The 16,153-nt window shown below is 46.0% G+C and overlaps 3 protein-coding genes across 4 annotated transcripts; 1 reads left to right on the top strand and 2 right to left on the bottom strand.

Moving 5' to 3' along the window:
- The first annotated feature begins 1,527 nt into the window (after positions 1–1,527).
- c11h19orf44 (chromosome 11 C19orf44 homolog) lies at positions 1,528–10,770 on the top strand. Of its 2 annotated transcripts, none has more exons than XM_086089160.1 (8): positions 1,528–1,930; positions 2,904–3,154; positions 3,539–3,866; positions 4,035–4,248; positions 4,351–4,430; positions 4,515–4,619; positions 5,365–5,805; positions 5,923–10,770. In XM_086089160.1, exons 1-8 carry the CDS (start codon positions 1,817–1,819, stop codon positions 5,968–5,970), a joined length of 1,581 nt encoding a protein of 526 aa, XP_085945286.1. In that variant the 5' UTR covers positions 1,528–1,816; the 3' UTR covers positions 5,971–10,770. The 2 variants fall into 2 exon arrangements, with proteins under 2 accessions (XP_085945286.1, XP_085945285.1); XM_086089159.1 differs by having other exon boundaries at positions 4,351–4,433.
- akr1a1b (aldo-keto reductase family 1, member A1b (aldehyde reductase)) lies at positions 6,431–12,083 on the bottom strand. The gene is made up of 9 exons (XM_086089161.1): positions 11,941–12,083; positions 10,431–10,535; positions 10,182–10,301; positions 9,953–10,104; positions 8,871–9,069; positions 7,919–8,118; positions 7,588–7,660; positions 7,047–7,133; positions 6,431–6,586 (listed from the first exon to the last, which is right to left on the bottom strand). The coding sequence occupies exons 2-9, from the start codon at positions 10,509–10,511 to the stop codon at positions 6,521–6,523; spliced, it is 978 nt and encodes a 325-aa protein (XP_085945287.1). The 5' UTR covers positions 10,512–10,535; positions 11,941–12,083; the 3' UTR covers positions 6,431–6,520.
- A 1,425-nt stretch (positions 12,084–13,508) lies between these two features.
- On the bottom strand, positions 13,509–15,741 carry LOC147166638 (alpha-2-HS-glycoprotein-like). Its single transcript, XM_086089370.1, has 7 exons — positions 15,365–15,741; positions 15,170–15,280; positions 15,001–15,085; positions 14,371–14,540; positions 14,131–14,232; positions 13,825–13,902; positions 13,509–13,754 (listed from the first exon to the last, which is right to left on the bottom strand). The coding sequence occupies exons 1-7, from the start codon at positions 15,554–15,556 to the stop codon at positions 13,557–13,559; spliced, it is 936 nt and encodes a 311-aa protein (XP_085945496.1). The 5' UTR covers positions 15,557–15,741; the 3' UTR covers positions 13,509–13,556.
- Between the last annotated feature and the right edge of the window lie 412 nt (positions 15,742–16,153).

The raw sequence follows: 16,153 nt of genomic DNA, 5'->3' as shown, positions 1-16,153 counted from the left end.
CACACTGACGTACGCGCGCATTGCTCCTCTCACTTTTTTTTTTTAATTAACCATATTCAAAAGTACAAAAGGAATAACCACCTATAAGAAACTAATTATAGATACGTTACCTTAGAGAGAGAAGAATAAAGGAAACAGCAAAACCCTGGTTGAAAAAAAAATGGTATTCTATAACTCACATTTAGGAATTCTATATAACCATTTCAAGTGGTAAGTGATGCTGCCTTCGTGTGATATCGAAATTATGGGAAATACCAAATGCCGAGTAGAAAATTACATGTCAACGCCCCCTCATGTCGTATTTTCTACTGGACATCTGGGAATTTATTTTGATACCGAGTTTCCGAGTTGAGAGAATTTATTCAAGTTTCAACATGGCGGAGAGCGCCGAAGGATTTATGAATGGCAATAATTATTAACACTTATGAAGGCGTTAACGTCCACTAGCACAGCAGGTTGTTTAAGAACCTACACGCACACGTAGCATACACAATTTTGCTATAACAACAAAATCACAGGGACGGAACTCGGTCGTAATTAGGAGTTTCCGAGTAGTAAGGTCCATCTTTCCCACAGCACGTGAAGGCAGAGTGAGGATACACTCGCTGTCCATTAATGTAGCCGTAGTGCACTAGCGCCCTCTGTAGACCGCCTTTTGTCTAGCCTCCCGTCCCGTGCACGTTGAATCTTCGGCCACACAGCAAGCGCTTCTCTTTCTTCCTTGGTGACAACTTGATCCCAAAGTCTCGACAGATGGGGTGATTCTTGGTGGCCCGCCATAATTCCTCCTTGTAAATTCTCAGTGAAAACTGCACAATAACTCCCGAGTCAGGGCTGGCCCAGTTGGGCCCTCGAGAGCCGCTATCCAGCCCGTTTTCCACGTCTCCCTCCTTCAGTGCAGATTAATCTAATGATCAGCTCACCAGCAAGCGTTGCAGAAGCCTGATAACGATCCTGATCATGAATCAGGTGTGTTAGTGGAGAGAAACATGCAAAACAGGCTGGATAGGGGTCCTCGAGGACCCAATTTGGCCACCCCTGGTCTAAGGCGATGCACGGTGTCCAAAATCCAATCCATCTTCTCCTTCCAGTTGGGCAAAATCTTTATGATGATGTCGGCAAACTTCTTCCTGGTGTCTTCATCCTTGTCTTCTTTCAGCCCGTTGAGGCGCAAGTTCCATCTTCTTTTTTATTCTTCCAAATCACATTATTCTATTTTTTTGACATCCTGTTTTCATGGGTTTTATGGGCTGGGAGCCCAAATCATGCAAAAATAGTCAAATACATGCTTGAAATCATTTAAGTTGTGGGCCCTAAACATATACTCTATGAAAGTTTGACTTTTTGAATGGAATTATGGAAATGATTCAACTTTTCGAGGATATAAAAAAAAAATTGACGAGCGCCTGTATTCAGATCAGTGTTTAAAACCAACATTATGGTCGGAGGGGGCAATTCGCCCTCCCGAGCAGACGAGGCGATAACGCGCCAACCAGAAAAGACCACCGAAACAAAATGTATGGTTGTTGACGAAGAAGAAAATTTCCATGGCGGCAAAAGGACGCAAACGTTTGGACTCTTATGCTGCTTTTGGCTTCATTTCCCAAAGTATCACGGAAGCTGTGGAAGGGACGAATGGCGCGCTTAACGTGCTCATTAAAAAAACAAAAAACGTGCTCATTTAGCTTAGCATGCGGGCTAACCAGCACCGGAGCGCAAACGTCGCGAAGAGAGCGTCATCAATGAGCGACAACAATGCGTTAGTTAGTGCTACTTAGCTTAGCAGATGTTATCTTAGCTGCCGGCCGCCGACGGGATGTGGAGGCGGGGCGGCACAAGCGACGCTCTCGAGCGGGCTCAGGCGCTGCTGGCCGCCAAGAGGAACAAAAACCAAAACAACAACAACCGAGCAGCGGCCGTCGTCCATGCGGTGAGTCGGCGGCGGGTGCTCAGCCGCTTAGGGCTTCAAAACAGGGGCAAGGGTTCAAGACAGGGCTAGGGTTTTAATTTGGGGGTTAGGGGTGTCGATTTACAAACAATTGGGAAGCATACTACTTTTTACGTGATATAAAGCAGTGGTCCTCAACCCTGGGCCTCGGGGACCGGTATCCAACCTGTTTTCCATGTCTCCCGCAGCCAACACAGGTGATTCATATCATCAGCTAATTGGCAAGCTCTGGAGAAGCCTGATAACGATTCCCACCTGTGTCGGCTGTAGGAGACATGGAAAACAGGCTGGATAGCGGTCCCCGAGGACCAGGGTTGAGGACCACTGATATAAAGGACCAACTCTTTCGTATCCATGCGACACCACCGTCCCACTCGGAGTTTGGCCTCCCCAAAGCTCATCGGTGCAGCTTGTAGGTTTCTCATGATGCTGAGAAAACGGCAGACAAAGGAATCACTTTTACCAGCAGCGCGCTGTCTACGTACTCGAAAGGAGGCGTGCCAACCAATATGGCCGACCGCGTGGGATATGTTACTATTTTTAGCACAAAGGTGAGAACCCTCTATTGGATTGAAGTCAGCATAAAGTTTCAAATTAGGGGTTCAAGCCGTGGTTGGGGTTGCACTGCAGACTTACGGCTTTAAATCAGGATTTAAAGCCAGCGTTTGGTTTCAAACAAGCGTTGGCGTCCCGAATTAGGTTTCCAAACCCAGAATTGGGGTTTTAAATTCGGATGAGGGTTTCACATGATGCTTTTTAGGGTTTCAAGATGTTGGGTTAGGGTTTGCCGTTTCCTTATTGTGGGATCAATGAAGGTGATACGATTGGACTTGTGAAATGAGGCGGCAAGGTTTGCTTTTGAATCCTGTCTTACGTTTTCAAATGAGTGTTGAGGGGCGGGTTTCAAAGTCGGGTTTGCGTTTTAGTCAAGCCTGCCTTGCGGTCTCGCTCACAGGATGGAAAAAGCCTGTCGGCTCCTCCCAGCGGGAGCGACGTCTCGTTGGACTTGGGCGATCTGTCTCCGCTCAACTCGTCTCGGGAAGGACGAGATGTCGCGCCGTCCCGCTCGCCGTCCCGCGCGCCGTCCCGCTCGCCGTCCCGCTCGCCGTCGGAAGAGGCATCAGCGGGAGGAGATGGAGGAGAAGGAGGACGGCGCTTCCTGAAGAAGCCAGCACTTCCGACGTCGCCGGGGTCACATGACTTGAGGTGTGTAAAGGTGGGCGGGGCTAACTGCTCCAAAACGGCAGAATCAGTTCTTCAAAATTCCACCCCAAAAATCTTTCTTCTTCTTATTTCCTTTATTCCTCCTCCTCTTTCCTTCTTCATTTTCTCCATCCATCAATCTTCTTAACCACGTGTCCTCACAAGGGTCGCGCGAGGGAGACTCCATTTTCTCCTTCTCTTAAATTCATCTTCTCCTTTTCTCTTCCTTCTCAAGTTTTCTTCTTCATTTCCTCCTCTTCGCTCAATGAGCTCATTTGGTAGCGATGTCGTTTAGTTTCTTAGAATTTTCCTCCTCTTCTGCAGACTTTTTGCTTTTAGGTTGGACCCGTGTCCAACGTCAAACTTGTCTTCCTTCCACTTGTTCAGAGCGCAGTCGTCGTCCAAGCCGGGCTCGCAAGCGTCCGCGCTGAAGAAGCTGGCCCAGATCGAGAGTCGCGTCCACGGCCATCAGCGAGAACCAGAACCTCGGAACCCGACCCCAAGCCCGAGATCGGACCGGTCGTCGGCCTCCCGGCCCCGGGGGCGAGCTCCCGCGCCCCCCTCCTCGCGGCCGAGCAGTCGGGGGATGCGGAAGAAGACGCGGGGGGGTTCGAGCTCTCCGCCCAAAAGCGTGGACAGTGACGAAGAGGAGGTGATGAAGCTGGTGGGCGAGCACAACTTGAGCAGGTCGTCGTCCAGAAGCAGAGCGGGCCCGGTACGAGTCCTCCAACTTTTCTTTGCCGTCAGACTTGAGAGCAGTTCCCAATCGCTGCCTGTAGCACCCGATGCCCTTCAGTCGGCCATTTTGTTTCTCGTGGACTTTTCCGGAACGATGGAGATCCTGGATATAAAAATCAATGAGGTTTTTTTTTTCCTCTTTCAGATGTTCAGCCGAAGAAGTCCGAGGTCGGCCCCCCCTCCCTCCGGAGACTCTCTTTCCTCATCGTCCCCCGGCCCCCTCCCATCTGATGCCCCCATCGCCTCCTTGGAGCGCGGCGGCCCCAGTCCGACCCGCCCCTCCGACTCGTCCAGGTCGGCCCCGGAGGAGGTTCTGTCGCTCGAAGAACTTTTCCCGCTCGGATGTGACGCCAGCCAAGGTGAGATGGCGCCCGCGCGCACGCACGCACGCACGCACATGCAAAGGAAACACATTGCAAAAGAAAAACACACACACACAAGTTGCTTTTTGAATGTTTCAGTGGACGTGAAGACATTGGAAGATGTTGGCTCCGCCCCCCTTGAAGACGCTGGCGGCGAGACAGCAGAAGAACAAACGCAGGTCGTTGTTGTCGCTCGACAGCAAAAGTGCTAACAACATTCAACGGTCACGTGTTGCTCACGTGTTTGTGTTGCACGTGCGCAGGTGCCGGAGGAGCGCGACGGCGTCTTGGACTGCGCGGCAGACTATGAAAGCGACTTTGAGAGCGTTGGAAGGACGGAAACGGGTTGGCATGGCAACAGTGGCCAGGTCACGCACGCACACGCACACACGTGCTCACATTCGCTTCTAAACCCAAATGAACTGACATGCTAGTCATGTGACCTGCTTGGGTCACATGACTAATGGAAAAGTCAAAAAAAGTGTTTCCATGACACTTTTGGGATCTACTTTTATATCGGCATGTATGAAAAGCACCTCATGAGAGCATAAAAACGTATTTGCGATATTTGAGTTTCTCAAAATTTCTATTTCCAATCCATGACCAGTTTGCTATTGCGCAATTTGCACATTTATGAGGAAACACGGTTGGTTTGTTTGTTTTCCTCCGGAAGATTTCAATGTCGCTAATTGCAAGTCGTGTTGCGGTGTCAGCAGGACTTGAACGAATTCGCTCACCAATTGTTGGTTGAGGTCAGGAAGTCACTGAGCGACGTTGGATCGCTTGAGGAGTCCATCAATAAAAACGAGACGAATCTTGTCAGCTTGAAATCCGGCACAAATAATAACTTTGAAGAAAAGAAGAAGAAAAACTAGCCGAGAGGCTGATTGTCCACAAACACAGGCTTAAGGCAGCCATCTTGCTTTTAACCTTTGACCCTAGCAAGCAGTGCAGTTCACAATGCAGTAGCCATACCTGGCCACTAGGGAGAAAATACACAAAAACACCACAGACAATAATATCAAAAAAATACCTTCAAAGAAAATCTCTCACTCACACACACACCACAGGGAGCCTCACATCCAACACTCATGCGCATCCTCTCTCACACAGGTGTCGGAGCACCTGCTGGGCCACGAGGAGGAAGAGGAAGCGGGCGGGTTGTCGGCGCTGGTGCGTGAGCATCGTTCATCCAAAGCCAGGACGGAAAGTGAGGACGCGACATCGCCGCCGTCATCCTTGTCGTCGGCGTCCTCGTTGGCATCCCGCCGTCAAACACCTCGCGCCAGATCTCTCGGACGCACGTCCTCATCTTCACCCTCATCCTCGCCGTCGGCCGGCGAGCGTTTCAAAGACGCGGCGGCGCAGACGGACGTGTGGTGGCCACGGGGCTCGTCGGCGCCCGCGCCGTCGTTGGCGCTGACCGACCAGCTGAAACGGCGGCTGGCTGTCACGCGCAGCTTGGCGATAAGCAGCCGCAGGAAGCGCGACGGCGTCATCGACAGCCTCGGACCGCCCGCTTACACGTACACCACGCTGCGACAAACCATGGACGTAAGGAACACACACACACACACACACACACACACACACACACACACACACACACACACACACACACACACAAACTCCCGGGTTTGTACTCACATGAATTCTTCTTTGCTCGCGCAGGTCATCAGTAAGACAAAAGCGGCCAGAATGAGTGACGCACGTTCGTGACCGGTCGTCTTGGACGTCTAACCCTGAGAGCATCATCATCGTCGTCATCATCATCATCATCATCGTCATCGTCATCTGCCCAATTGGGACATTGTGATGCCTTTCGGAATATATTTGCGTGATTACATGAAGCACCTTGTCAATAGATGTCATTGACAATGACAAGGTCATGGTTCGCAATCGTCATGTGAAATGTGAAAACACCCAAACGTGACCTTGAAATGTGAAATTAAACAAGCACGTTGATTTTGAGTCATTTCTGAAAATGCGCGTGGAAGTTATTTCGCCTCAGTGTAATCAAACGGTGGGGCTCATTTACATAATCCCGCCCCCTACAGTTTCACCAGTAATGGGCAGTGAAGTTGGATGACAACCTGTGACGCTGACGTATACAATCATGTCAAAGCCAAAAGGTAAGCAGAGCTGCAGTGTTGCCCCACAATGACACGAGAAAACAGAGTTAGCGTCTGATAAGCGGCACCAAAATCTGGCTGCCTGTTTATTACAAAAGATCGGACGACGGCATCCATCACACAAGATCCTCGCACCATCAGTACGGGTCGCTAAAGGGGTAATGAGGATGCGCGGCGTCGCGGGGAACCGACTTCCCATCCACCTGCAAAACAAAACCACAATGGGATCAATCAGCAAGCTGCGCCACTCAAAATCACGATGAGCGCTGATGAAAGAAACGGGTTCAAATGAGGATCCCCCCCCCACGTAGTCCTGCTTTGACCGGCCATGTTTAAAGAGGAAAATCAAGTCAAGTCTTCTTTACAATTGTATGCACTCCCACCATATTCGGACGAACAATAATTAAGAAGACTGATGCGCCCGTTTTGATCCATATCAGGACAGGGGGCGGCCATTTTGCCACTTGCTGTCCACTGAAGATGACATCACTTGCTCAGCTTGCCAAGGTCACATGACCAAACGCAGAAAACAGATGAGGCGTGATTGGCCGTTACCTGAGCAACCGTGATGTCATTTTCGTTTGATCGCAAGTGTCAAAATGGCCGCCATCTGCGATGGATCCAAACGGAAGAAAAGAAGAAAGAAATATTTTGCGGACGTACTTGAAGGACGGGCAGGATGTAACGCCAATTTTTGTTGAGCGCCGTCAAGCTGCTCATCTCCGCCGCCGACAGCGTGAAGTCAAACACCTTCACCCCCCCCAAAAAAGTAAACTGCCATCATCATCATCATCATCATGCAAACGCACACACCTGAATGTGAATCCATTTTTGCCCAAAAATGATTTGAACTAACATTTCTATTTTTTTTATCTGTATATTTTTCATCTAGTATTTGTATATATTTTTTGTGTATTTCCAATAATGTAAGTTAGTTTGTAATATTTGCTGCATTCTTTTTCTGGAATATTTTTGCTTTTTTCTAATGGTGTATTTTTTTAAGCATTTGTATACATTTTTTTCTCATATTCACCGCATATTTCTGTAATATTTGTGTATTTTTAATAGACTGTATTTTTGCTCTTATGTTATTTGGATTGACTTTTTTTGGGGTTCATATTTTAATATTAGCCTGCTTGTGAATTGTGAACTGATATTTTTCCTGCTGTGTGTTTTTGTGCGGTTGTCGTATCTGCGTGCGTACTTGCAGGTTTTGTTGGATGCGTGACGGCGTGACGCTCTTGGGAACGGTGACGACACCGCGCTGCGTCTGCCACCTGCAGACAGGAAGTCGGCTTAGTGGGCGGGGCACGCATCGGCCAATGACAGCCGGATGTGTGACGAGGGCTGGAAAATGTGGCCGGGAAAAAAAGGGCTAAAATATAGTTTAGCCCACCCTCAAGACACCCACCCCCCATTTTTTTTTTTTTTTTATTAATCCTGGCAACACTAAAAACCTTCCTCACTTTCTTTTTTTTTTGGCCACACCCCCCCATCGTGGCCATCTTAATGCGTGTCGAGCGTACGGGTCTGACCTGAGGAGGATCTGTGCGGGCGACTTTTGGTATTTCAGCGCCAGGGCGGCGACGGCGGGCTCGTCCATCAGCGCGGGCTCGTCGGGGCGCTTCCAGGCGCGGTCGGGGGAGCCCAGCGGGCTGTAGGCCGTCATCAGCACGCCCAGCGAGCGGCAGTGCGCCAGCAGCTCCGTCTGCGCCAGGTACGGGTGGCTCTCCACCTTCAACAGCAACAAATACTTTTTGCATTTTTCATTCGGGCTCATTTCGACGACCGCAGACATCAAAGATCTCCTTTTACTGAGCTGCCAGTAAATCAGTTCATATTTTCTTTCTTTTCACTTGAGCAGTTTTGTAATATTTGTCACTTTTATGTGAACGCAAAAGCTCTGCTCATTTCCATGAACCAGCCTATGGTGATTTGCATTATATGTTAGCATTAAGCTAGTCGACTTTGGTTAGACAAATGAATGCGCTTTGGTGGTTTTGCAATGTTCTTCTCTTATTATTTTTTTTGTGTCTTTTACAATAAACTTCCACAGCGAGTGACAAAGCGCTTGAAACGCGCACACATTGATGTTACATGACGGATTTGTTAACAGCGGAGTGAAAACAAACATTTGAAAGTTTCTTGGAAAAAAATTATAATTTGGGATTTTTTCCAAGAATGACTTTTTATTTCATTTTCAGTTCGTTTTCATTCATTTTTTGGAGCTGATTTCTTGCTCCATTTGACTTGAGTCTCAGTTTTTGGGAGTATTTTTCTTTTAAGAAAAGGTCACGATATTTGACCTTCCTCTTTCCGCACTTTCAAATGAAGTCTGAAAGTTGGTGTTTGAACTTGACGAAAGCGAAAGACATTTTCTTTTGCTTTCGTGAAGGCGAAATGTATTTCCAGTCGCATGTTGTTATTGAATGGACTTCCTGAAAGTCAAGTGGATTGGGATATGCTGCGATAGCGAGCGTACGCCACCTGCAGCACGGCGGGCTTGACGCGGGCGGCGGCCACGACGTGGTCCAGCTGCCGCTTGTTGAAGTTGGACAGGCCGACGGCGCGCACCAGCCCTTTGGCCGCCAGCTCCTCCATGGCGCCCCACGTGGCCCGGTAGTCCACCACGTCGTACAGCAGCGAGCCGTCCCCGCTGTCCCTCGGGAACGCGTCCTCGCCGCGCCTTCAACAACAACAACAACAACAACCGCAACGTCGCAAACGGCTGAAGATCATTTTCAAAATATCTACAATGGACCCCCACAAAGTTGTCAAAACTGACGACCATTATTACGGAAGCAGGGAAAAAAGAAAAAAGAAAAAAAACAACAACTCGGTCATTTATTTTAGGCTTTTTTTCTTCTATTCTACTTTAGAAGAATAATCATTTGGTTTTATTCTGAATATTTTCTTTTTGTTGTTATTTGTTTTGCTGTTTTTAGCAATACCCCCCCCCCTTTTTTTCAGAATAATCTTTAGCCTGTTTTTCTGAATATTTGTTTTTCAGGAAAAAAAAAAAGTCATTCTAGCTTTATGAATATTTGTTTCCCGTTTTTGTTTTTGAAAAATGTTCCCGCTATTTTTGAAAATGTTTTTGGAATATTTATTTATTTTGCTTTTTATTTTTTTAAATATTTGTTTATCCTGTTTTTTATTTGTATTTTTTTTTATTTATGTTCCGTTTTTTAGAGGAAAAAAAATATTCATGTGTTTTTTTTAACCCTATTTTGAAAAATATTTTTCTCGTTTTTGGGGAATCTTTTTATTTTTAAGAATAATTTTCATATGGCTGTTTTGGATACTTAAAAAAAAATAAAAAATCCTATTTTGGGGAATAGATTTTCTGTTTTTATGAATATCTGAAAATGTTTTTTGGGGAATTTTGCTTTCCTGTTTTTATAACTATTTTTCTATGTTAGATTTTTTTTCTTTTCTTTTTTTCTGAAATTGTCTTCAAAATGTTTATTTTCTTTTTTTCTTCTTCTGTTTTGATGAATAATCTGGGGTTGGATCTGAATAATCTACTATTGTAATGTTTTGCCAACATTTGCGCATGCGCGACCGACCGGAAGGCGTAGGGCCAGTGGATGAGGAAGAGGTCGAGGTAGTCGAGCTGGAGGTCGCGGAGGGTTCGCATGAGCGCGGGTTCCACATCCTCGGGGTGGTGTCGCGTGTTCCACAGTTTGGACGTGACAAACACGTCCTCCCGCCGCACGCCCTGACAAACGGGACAAAGTCAGCCAATGTTTTTCTTTCATCGGCGTGTGCGTGCGTGCGTGCGCGCGCATGTCTCACGTGGGGCTGCGCGAAGGCCTCGCTGAGCGCTTGTCCGATCTCGGCCTCGTTGCCGTAGATGGCGGCGCAGTCGATGTGGCGGTAGCCTGCCTCCAGGGCGCACTTCACCGCCTCTTTCACCTGACAAACACAACACACACATCCCCAACTTGGAAGTGGACTCTCTGCTCGAAAGCCGAATTTCAAACCCTAATGCAGGCTTCCAACTGCCATTCTAAAAAGTCACGCGTTGGCTGCGTGCGTCCTCACCTGTCCCGGTGAGCTCTTCCAGGTGCCGAGCCCAATCAGCGGCATCTTGCGGCCCGTGTGGAGGACGGCAAACTGGCTCATCTTCCCGTCGCGCCGCAAAACGTCCTCACATGGAAAACAACAACAAGCATTGGTCGTTATTGTCGTCATCATCATCATCATCATCATCATCATCGTCATCGCCTGCCAAAATCTTTTCGAATGTGCAACAGGCGGGATGTGCTCAACGGCCACACAAAAGTTGATATGTGTACCAATTGGATTATTGAAGAAAAAAGTGAATACCTGTCTGACCAATTTCTTCAAATAAAATGATTACAACATATGAATTCTTAAAAAAATATATTAATTTTTTTTGTGATGATTTTTAATAAATCCCTTCATTAAAAATACCTCTCCATTTAAATTCATTGATTTGAATAATTCAACTGACTATTTTTTATTTATTATTTGCAATACATTTATTTATCCAAGTACTTCATAAAATAAACGCATAAAATGAACCAATTATTGGGTGAAATAAATTAATAGAAATGTAATAAATATATATATTTTTTTTCTTTCTAATGCGAAATTAATAACACATGCGAACTGATTAAAAAAATCTTTTTGGGCCTAATATTTTATTTATAATTAATTTAATCAAATTAATGAATCAATTATTATTATTTTTTAAATGTAGCGTAATTAATATGTATTCACAATTGTTTAATTTACAAATAGATTAGAAGTTGTATTTCTTAAACAAAGTCAATTAACCACTTATTTAATGAGAAAAATAAATACTAAAAAATGTGGTTTTAATGAAACATTTTCATCATCAAAACAGCAAATACAAAAAAAAATTCAAAGAACGTCCAGCCAGAATATCAGGAGACAGGAAAAGGAAGTGATGCTGCTGAGTCAGCAGCTTTTCTACTCCTCTCTCACACATTTCAAACAAATTTGATCTTAAACAAATCAGAAGACAAGAAAAGTAGAGCAAAGAAAAAGAACATTTAGAATCTGTCCGGAGAATTGAATTCCTTCACCACAAGCACATTTCTGACCATCCTCCAAACTAAGACACTTGAAAACTGCTTATTTACTGACGATAGTTAAGGACAGTAGATAGTTCGTTTTGTCGGAACTGTCCAAACGATGTCCTGCTATTCATAAAAGATGGGACGGAAATAGACAGACAGAAAGAAAGTGAAATCACTTGCACGTCATACCAAAGCTGCGAAAATCCAAATCCAAAACAAAGCAAACAAAATGTCCTGCCAGGTCAACTCAAATCTCGCCGTCTTCGTTGAAACCAATAAACGCTCACAAAAGACGACACGAGACAGAGACAGTTTCGCGACCTTCTTCATCCATCGATTGATTGATGGATTGATTGATGGATTGATCAATCGATGGACGAATGATCCAAACATCGGACAAGGAAAAGAAGGAAAAGGAGGTCGAAAGTGATGAAGATTGACGAGTTTGAGTACCAAATTTCTGGCGCGGTAAAAGCAAAACATACTTGCGCTCGATTTTCCTTGGAGGAGGTCTTGTAGCTTGTCCCGCTATCGCGTTTCGTCTCCAACCTCGTCTGGCTTCTTCTTGTCTTTCCGCCCGTTCTGCTACAGTCCAGTCGCACTAAACACACCCCCTTATTTGAGAAGGGTCGAGCTGCAGCCCATGGGCGAGTGGAGCTCTACCGGAAACACGTGACCTCCAATTCCGTCTTTTTTTTTTTTTACTAGGCCTAAACGTAACTATAACACTAAACATAACCATAATCTTAACTCAAACTAACGTTAAGTAGTATTATTTGTATTTTTAAGTATATTTTGCTGTTTTAACTAAGACGACTGTTGGCGCTTTCGTCACCACCGGAAATACGTGTAGCGCAGCGCCACCGAATGGCGAATGTGTGCAGCAGTTTCACTCCAAGTCAGAGTGGAGAGGCCTCTGCATTTTAGGACCAATTCAGGAAGTCGTTTTCCTTTTTAGGAACAAGAAGCAAAGAGTTGTGTTGATGTTGTATGCATTGTTTATATAAAAAAAATTATACATGTTTGTATACTGTTTTGTTAAAATTAACTAAATAGTTTTTTTTTTTAATGCTTACAAAAAGAGTTTCCTACGTCGCGCGAAGTCACGTGTTTCCGGCAGAGCTCCATTCGCCCGGCGTCTGCAGCTAGACTCTTATGCTCCTGGATGAAGACGCGCCAGCGCCAGATCCGGTTTGGCCCACCAAAATAAGAGTTCACTTTCAGTGGCAGGTGAGCTGCCTGGAACGTAAACACTCGAGGAAGGCAAAACGCTCATTTACTTTTGGAACTTCTAAACCCAACTAGACCCCAATAGTTAACTCTAAATTCTAATTCTAACCCATACAGGCTTTCATTTGACTTTCAAACCCTAATTGGAAACCGTCGTTTAGAACCCAAAGCGTAGATAAAAATAAAATAAAAAACTGAACAAAACTCACCAATAGGTGGTTTGAATGCAGACAGGTGCCGATGCACCGCCGTAATTGGCCGAATGTTGCGCAGATAATGCATCCATTTCGACATTCTAGCGCCCTCTGCTGTTGAGAGAAATCAACGTCAACTAAATGTCACCCTGCTGTCTTACTTTGGTCACGTGATGTTGGCAATACCAGCCCAAGGGCACTTCGACGTCAATTTCAGCGGACACGACCCTATTGATCCCAAGAGTGCGCTTAGACATTTTCATTTTTTTCACCTTGAATTCCTCAAATTGTGACCTCTGGTTTCTTTGGATGCAAACTCAAAATTGTGAGAATTCTCCTGCAAAAACTCAAATGGTGCCTTATGAGGACTTTTTAATGTATTTGAGACAAGAAATGGTGGAGGAAATTTTTGTCAAACGTCAATTTAGAGGATTGAAGACGGTTGCTGAGGGGGTTTGAATGAGAACTTAATGGCAGGAATTTCAAATTCATTGGAGAAGTTAAGAAAAAGAAAAGACTGGACACGAGTAAGGGAGAAAAAAAAAACCCCATCAAGATTAAGAAGCAAACACGTCGGAGTTCATGTCACAATTGTAAAAAGGCAACTGAATTATTCAAATTGGGTAACATTCTTGCAGACCAGAGTTTTTATTGAATTCCAAATGAGCCGACAGCTTTCATCCTTTGACCCACCGCTCGTGCTCTTGCGGGAACCGCGGCCGCTGGATCACAACGGCAAGCGGGTAGGGACAAATTTGGCGGACGGCCGGCTGGCGCTCGGCCAGCCGCTCCCGGCAAGTGCTCGCTTCCGCAGTCTGGTGGAATAACTTCTCGCACGTGGGCTCCGCCATGCCAGCCGGGAGCGCCGCAGAACTCTGCGGGGACCACAAGAGGAACCATCAGGTGCACCGCCTCCAGAAGTCCGCCATTTTGTTGGAAACTTACTTTTGCTGGATAGATTTCACACTTGAGTTTTTTCAGGTCTTTATCCTTCTGGAAGGCCACTTTGCAAAAGGCGTGACTCTTCAAAAGGGGCAAAAAAAGTCAGATAACGGCAATTATGACTTTGGAGTTTGAATTGGAATAACACTACAAAAAAAAAAAAAAAAAAAAAAAAAGCCAAAGAGTCAACCATGGTAAGAACCAGTCAAAAGCCAGAAAAATCGATCCCCCCCCCCGCCCCTTAAAAAGGTCAACAGAGTGTTGTTGAGCTTTGCACAGCTGCTAGCATTAGCACAGAAGCTAACTTACAGCTCGTTCCGGGCAGAGGGGCACGCAGGGCGCAAAAGTGTTCAAGGCCTCTCGGGGGCAGTTGGTCTCCACCAGGGCAAAGTCCAGCCAGGTCTCGCCGCCCTTCGATGGGTCGTACGGACAAAAAAAACAAACAAACACCGGGAGCCCATCAAAAGGACGTCCGCGCACAAATGCAAACACAAGAGAGGAGAGAGAAAAATGTCATGGCGTGAAAGAAAAGAAAGCGATGGCGGTCACCCGAGTCATGACGCGAGTCACTTCCATCAGGGCAAAGCGACTGCGATGTTTGCCCTCCCGGTTGAACTTGATGCCCGCCTCCAGCGCCTTCTTCACCGTCGACCGCTCGTCCAGCGGCCGCAACATCGGGCACGAGGAACAATTCTTCAGCACGTCCTCTTTGCTCGGTTCTGCAACAACCAAAATTGTTCCGTGGCGACATTCGGTTGGGGTTGGAAGTTTTACATTGTTTTTTTTAAAAACAAGAAACAAACCACACATACGAGAGAGAAACGTCTCGTTCTAATAAAAAAGCAAATCGAGATCAAACTAAATCAATGTTTACAACTTTTTCCTTGACAACGTTCAATGCAGCCCGTCTCGTCTAAATACGGCATTTTGATTAATATTGAGGTTGTGGATTACAAGTTGGCCAGCAAGCTTGACCCATTTTCTGAACCCGAGCTGGGATTGGTCATTACCTGAGCCACTGTGACGTCATTTTCAGTCGACAGCAAGTGGCAAAATGGCCGCCCCCTGAGATGCTTAAAAAAAACGATTGCATTTCCTATTCCACTAATGCAATATTAAAATCAGAACACCATGTTTAGACTCGGGAAATGTATCGAAGGATCGGTTACGGGTCGCGACCTGGTCTGGTGACGCAATCATGTCTGGAGACTGTGGCCACGCCCCACGTGACCAAAAGGGTGGCGGTACAAGTGGCTACAGCGCCCTAAACAACAAATACGAAGAACTTCATGAAGCAAATGAGACAAACACGAAAACGGAACCGAAGCCCATCAAGTCAACAACTTACGCGCTCACTCGGTTGAAACGGCTCACATTGCTCGAGAGGTTTGGGGTTCGAAAAGTGACAATTGGTCTGCACCAGCTTCACGTGCACGTCAACGTAGCAACCGCCAGGAACCTGCAAAACCAGTTCAAAAACTAAACGCTTTCCCGCAAGCCAAGGAATTCAGCGGATGTGTTGCCAACAGCGATTCGTGCTCACCTGTCGATAATCGCACCCCTGGATCTCCTGCAGCCTGAACTTGTAGCCGTGCTTTTGCTTGTCGTTAATGTTTTGGACGACGAGTGTCGCCGCCGCCATGTTGTCCTCGTCGCAGGTGACGGAAGGGGAAGACGCCGTCCCCGGCGGGTCCGGAAGAGCCGCCAAGATGATGATGATGAGAGTCAGCATCATCGCAAGCCATGAAGAACCTCAGCCGAACCGAGCGGCTTTTATGAACAAGCCACCAACGTCTGACACCTGCGGGCTAATTGGGGTCGCAATTAGTCCGTCGCCATGGCGACCTCGCTGCGCATGCAACAAAAACCACCACGAGCACAAAAACACAACAGGAGACAAAGGAGCACATGTGCATAAGGTAGAATAATGGATTCCCAGAAGAAAATGGAGGGGGGAGGGGGGAGGTGGGGGGGTATCCTAGTTGCGGAGAAAAAAAAGATTTTTGAGCAATCATAATTTAAAAAAAGCATTTAGTCAGATTTCAAAATCATTTGCTTCATATTTCAAGATTTTCCCCCTAAAGATTTCTTGATTTTTTTTTTCAAGGCCGAAAAGTAACAAATACATTAAATATATATATATATATAAAAAATAATAATAATTCCACCAAGAACTTGCCAATCATTTTCAACAATTCTTAAAACTTTTTCTTCCAAGGAAAAACACATTATATTTGTATATATAATATATAATCATTTTGCTTAAACACAACTTCTCAACATGTCTTTAACGTTGCATCATCAAAGACACCATTTTCAACACCTTACATGA

Source organism: Leptonotus elevatus, chromosome 11, assembly GCF_054856555.1.
Source record: "Leptonotus elevatus isolate MCC_2025b chromosome 11, RoL_Lele_1.0, whole genome shotgun sequence".
Lineage (NCBI taxonomy): Eukaryota > Metazoa > Chordata > Actinopteri > Syngnathiformes > Syngnathidae > Leptonotus > Leptonotus elevatus.
This window is presented reverse-complemented; position numbering and strand designations above follow the sequence as displayed.

Bases quoted from the DNA above. Each gene is read 5' to 3' on its own strand.
- c11h19orf44 (XM_086089159.1), top strand. From the start codon at position 1,817: ATGTGGAGGCGGGGCGGCACAAGCGACGCTCTCGAGCGGGCTCAGGCG. The intron at 3,155-3,538 runs GTGTGTAAAGGT...CCACTTGTTCAG, and splicing joins CCGGGGTCACATGACTTGAG to AGCGCAGTCGTCGTCCAAGC. The intron at 4,620-5,364 runs GTCACGCACGCA...TCTCTCACACAG, and splicing joins GGCATGGCAACAGTGGCCAG to GTGTCGGAGCACCTGCTGGG.
- LOC147166638 (XM_086089370.1), bottom strand. From the start codon at position 15,556: ATGATGCTGACTCTCATCATCATCATCTTGGCGGCTCTTCCGGACCCG. The intron at 14,233-14,370 runs GTGACCGCCATC...GACCCATCGAAG, and splicing joins TGACTCGCGTCATGACTCGG to GGCGGCGAGACCTGGCTGGA. The intron at 13,755-13,824 runs GTAAGTTTCCAA...TGGTCCCCGCAG, and splicing joins GTGAAATCTATCCAGCAAAA to AGTTCTGCGGCGCTCCCGGC.
- akr1a1b (XM_086089161.1), bottom strand. From the start codon at position 10,511: ATGAGCCAGTTTGCCGTCCTCCACACGGGCCGCAAGATGCCGCTGATT. The intron at 10,302-10,430 runs GTGAGGACGCAC...TGTGTTTGTCAG, and splicing joins GGAAGAGCTCACCGGGACAG to GTGAAAGAGGCGGTGAAGTG. The intron at 8,119-8,870 runs GTGGCGTACGCT...TTGCTGTTGAAG, and splicing joins TCAAGCCCGCCGTGCTGCAG to GTGGAGAGCCACCCGTACCT.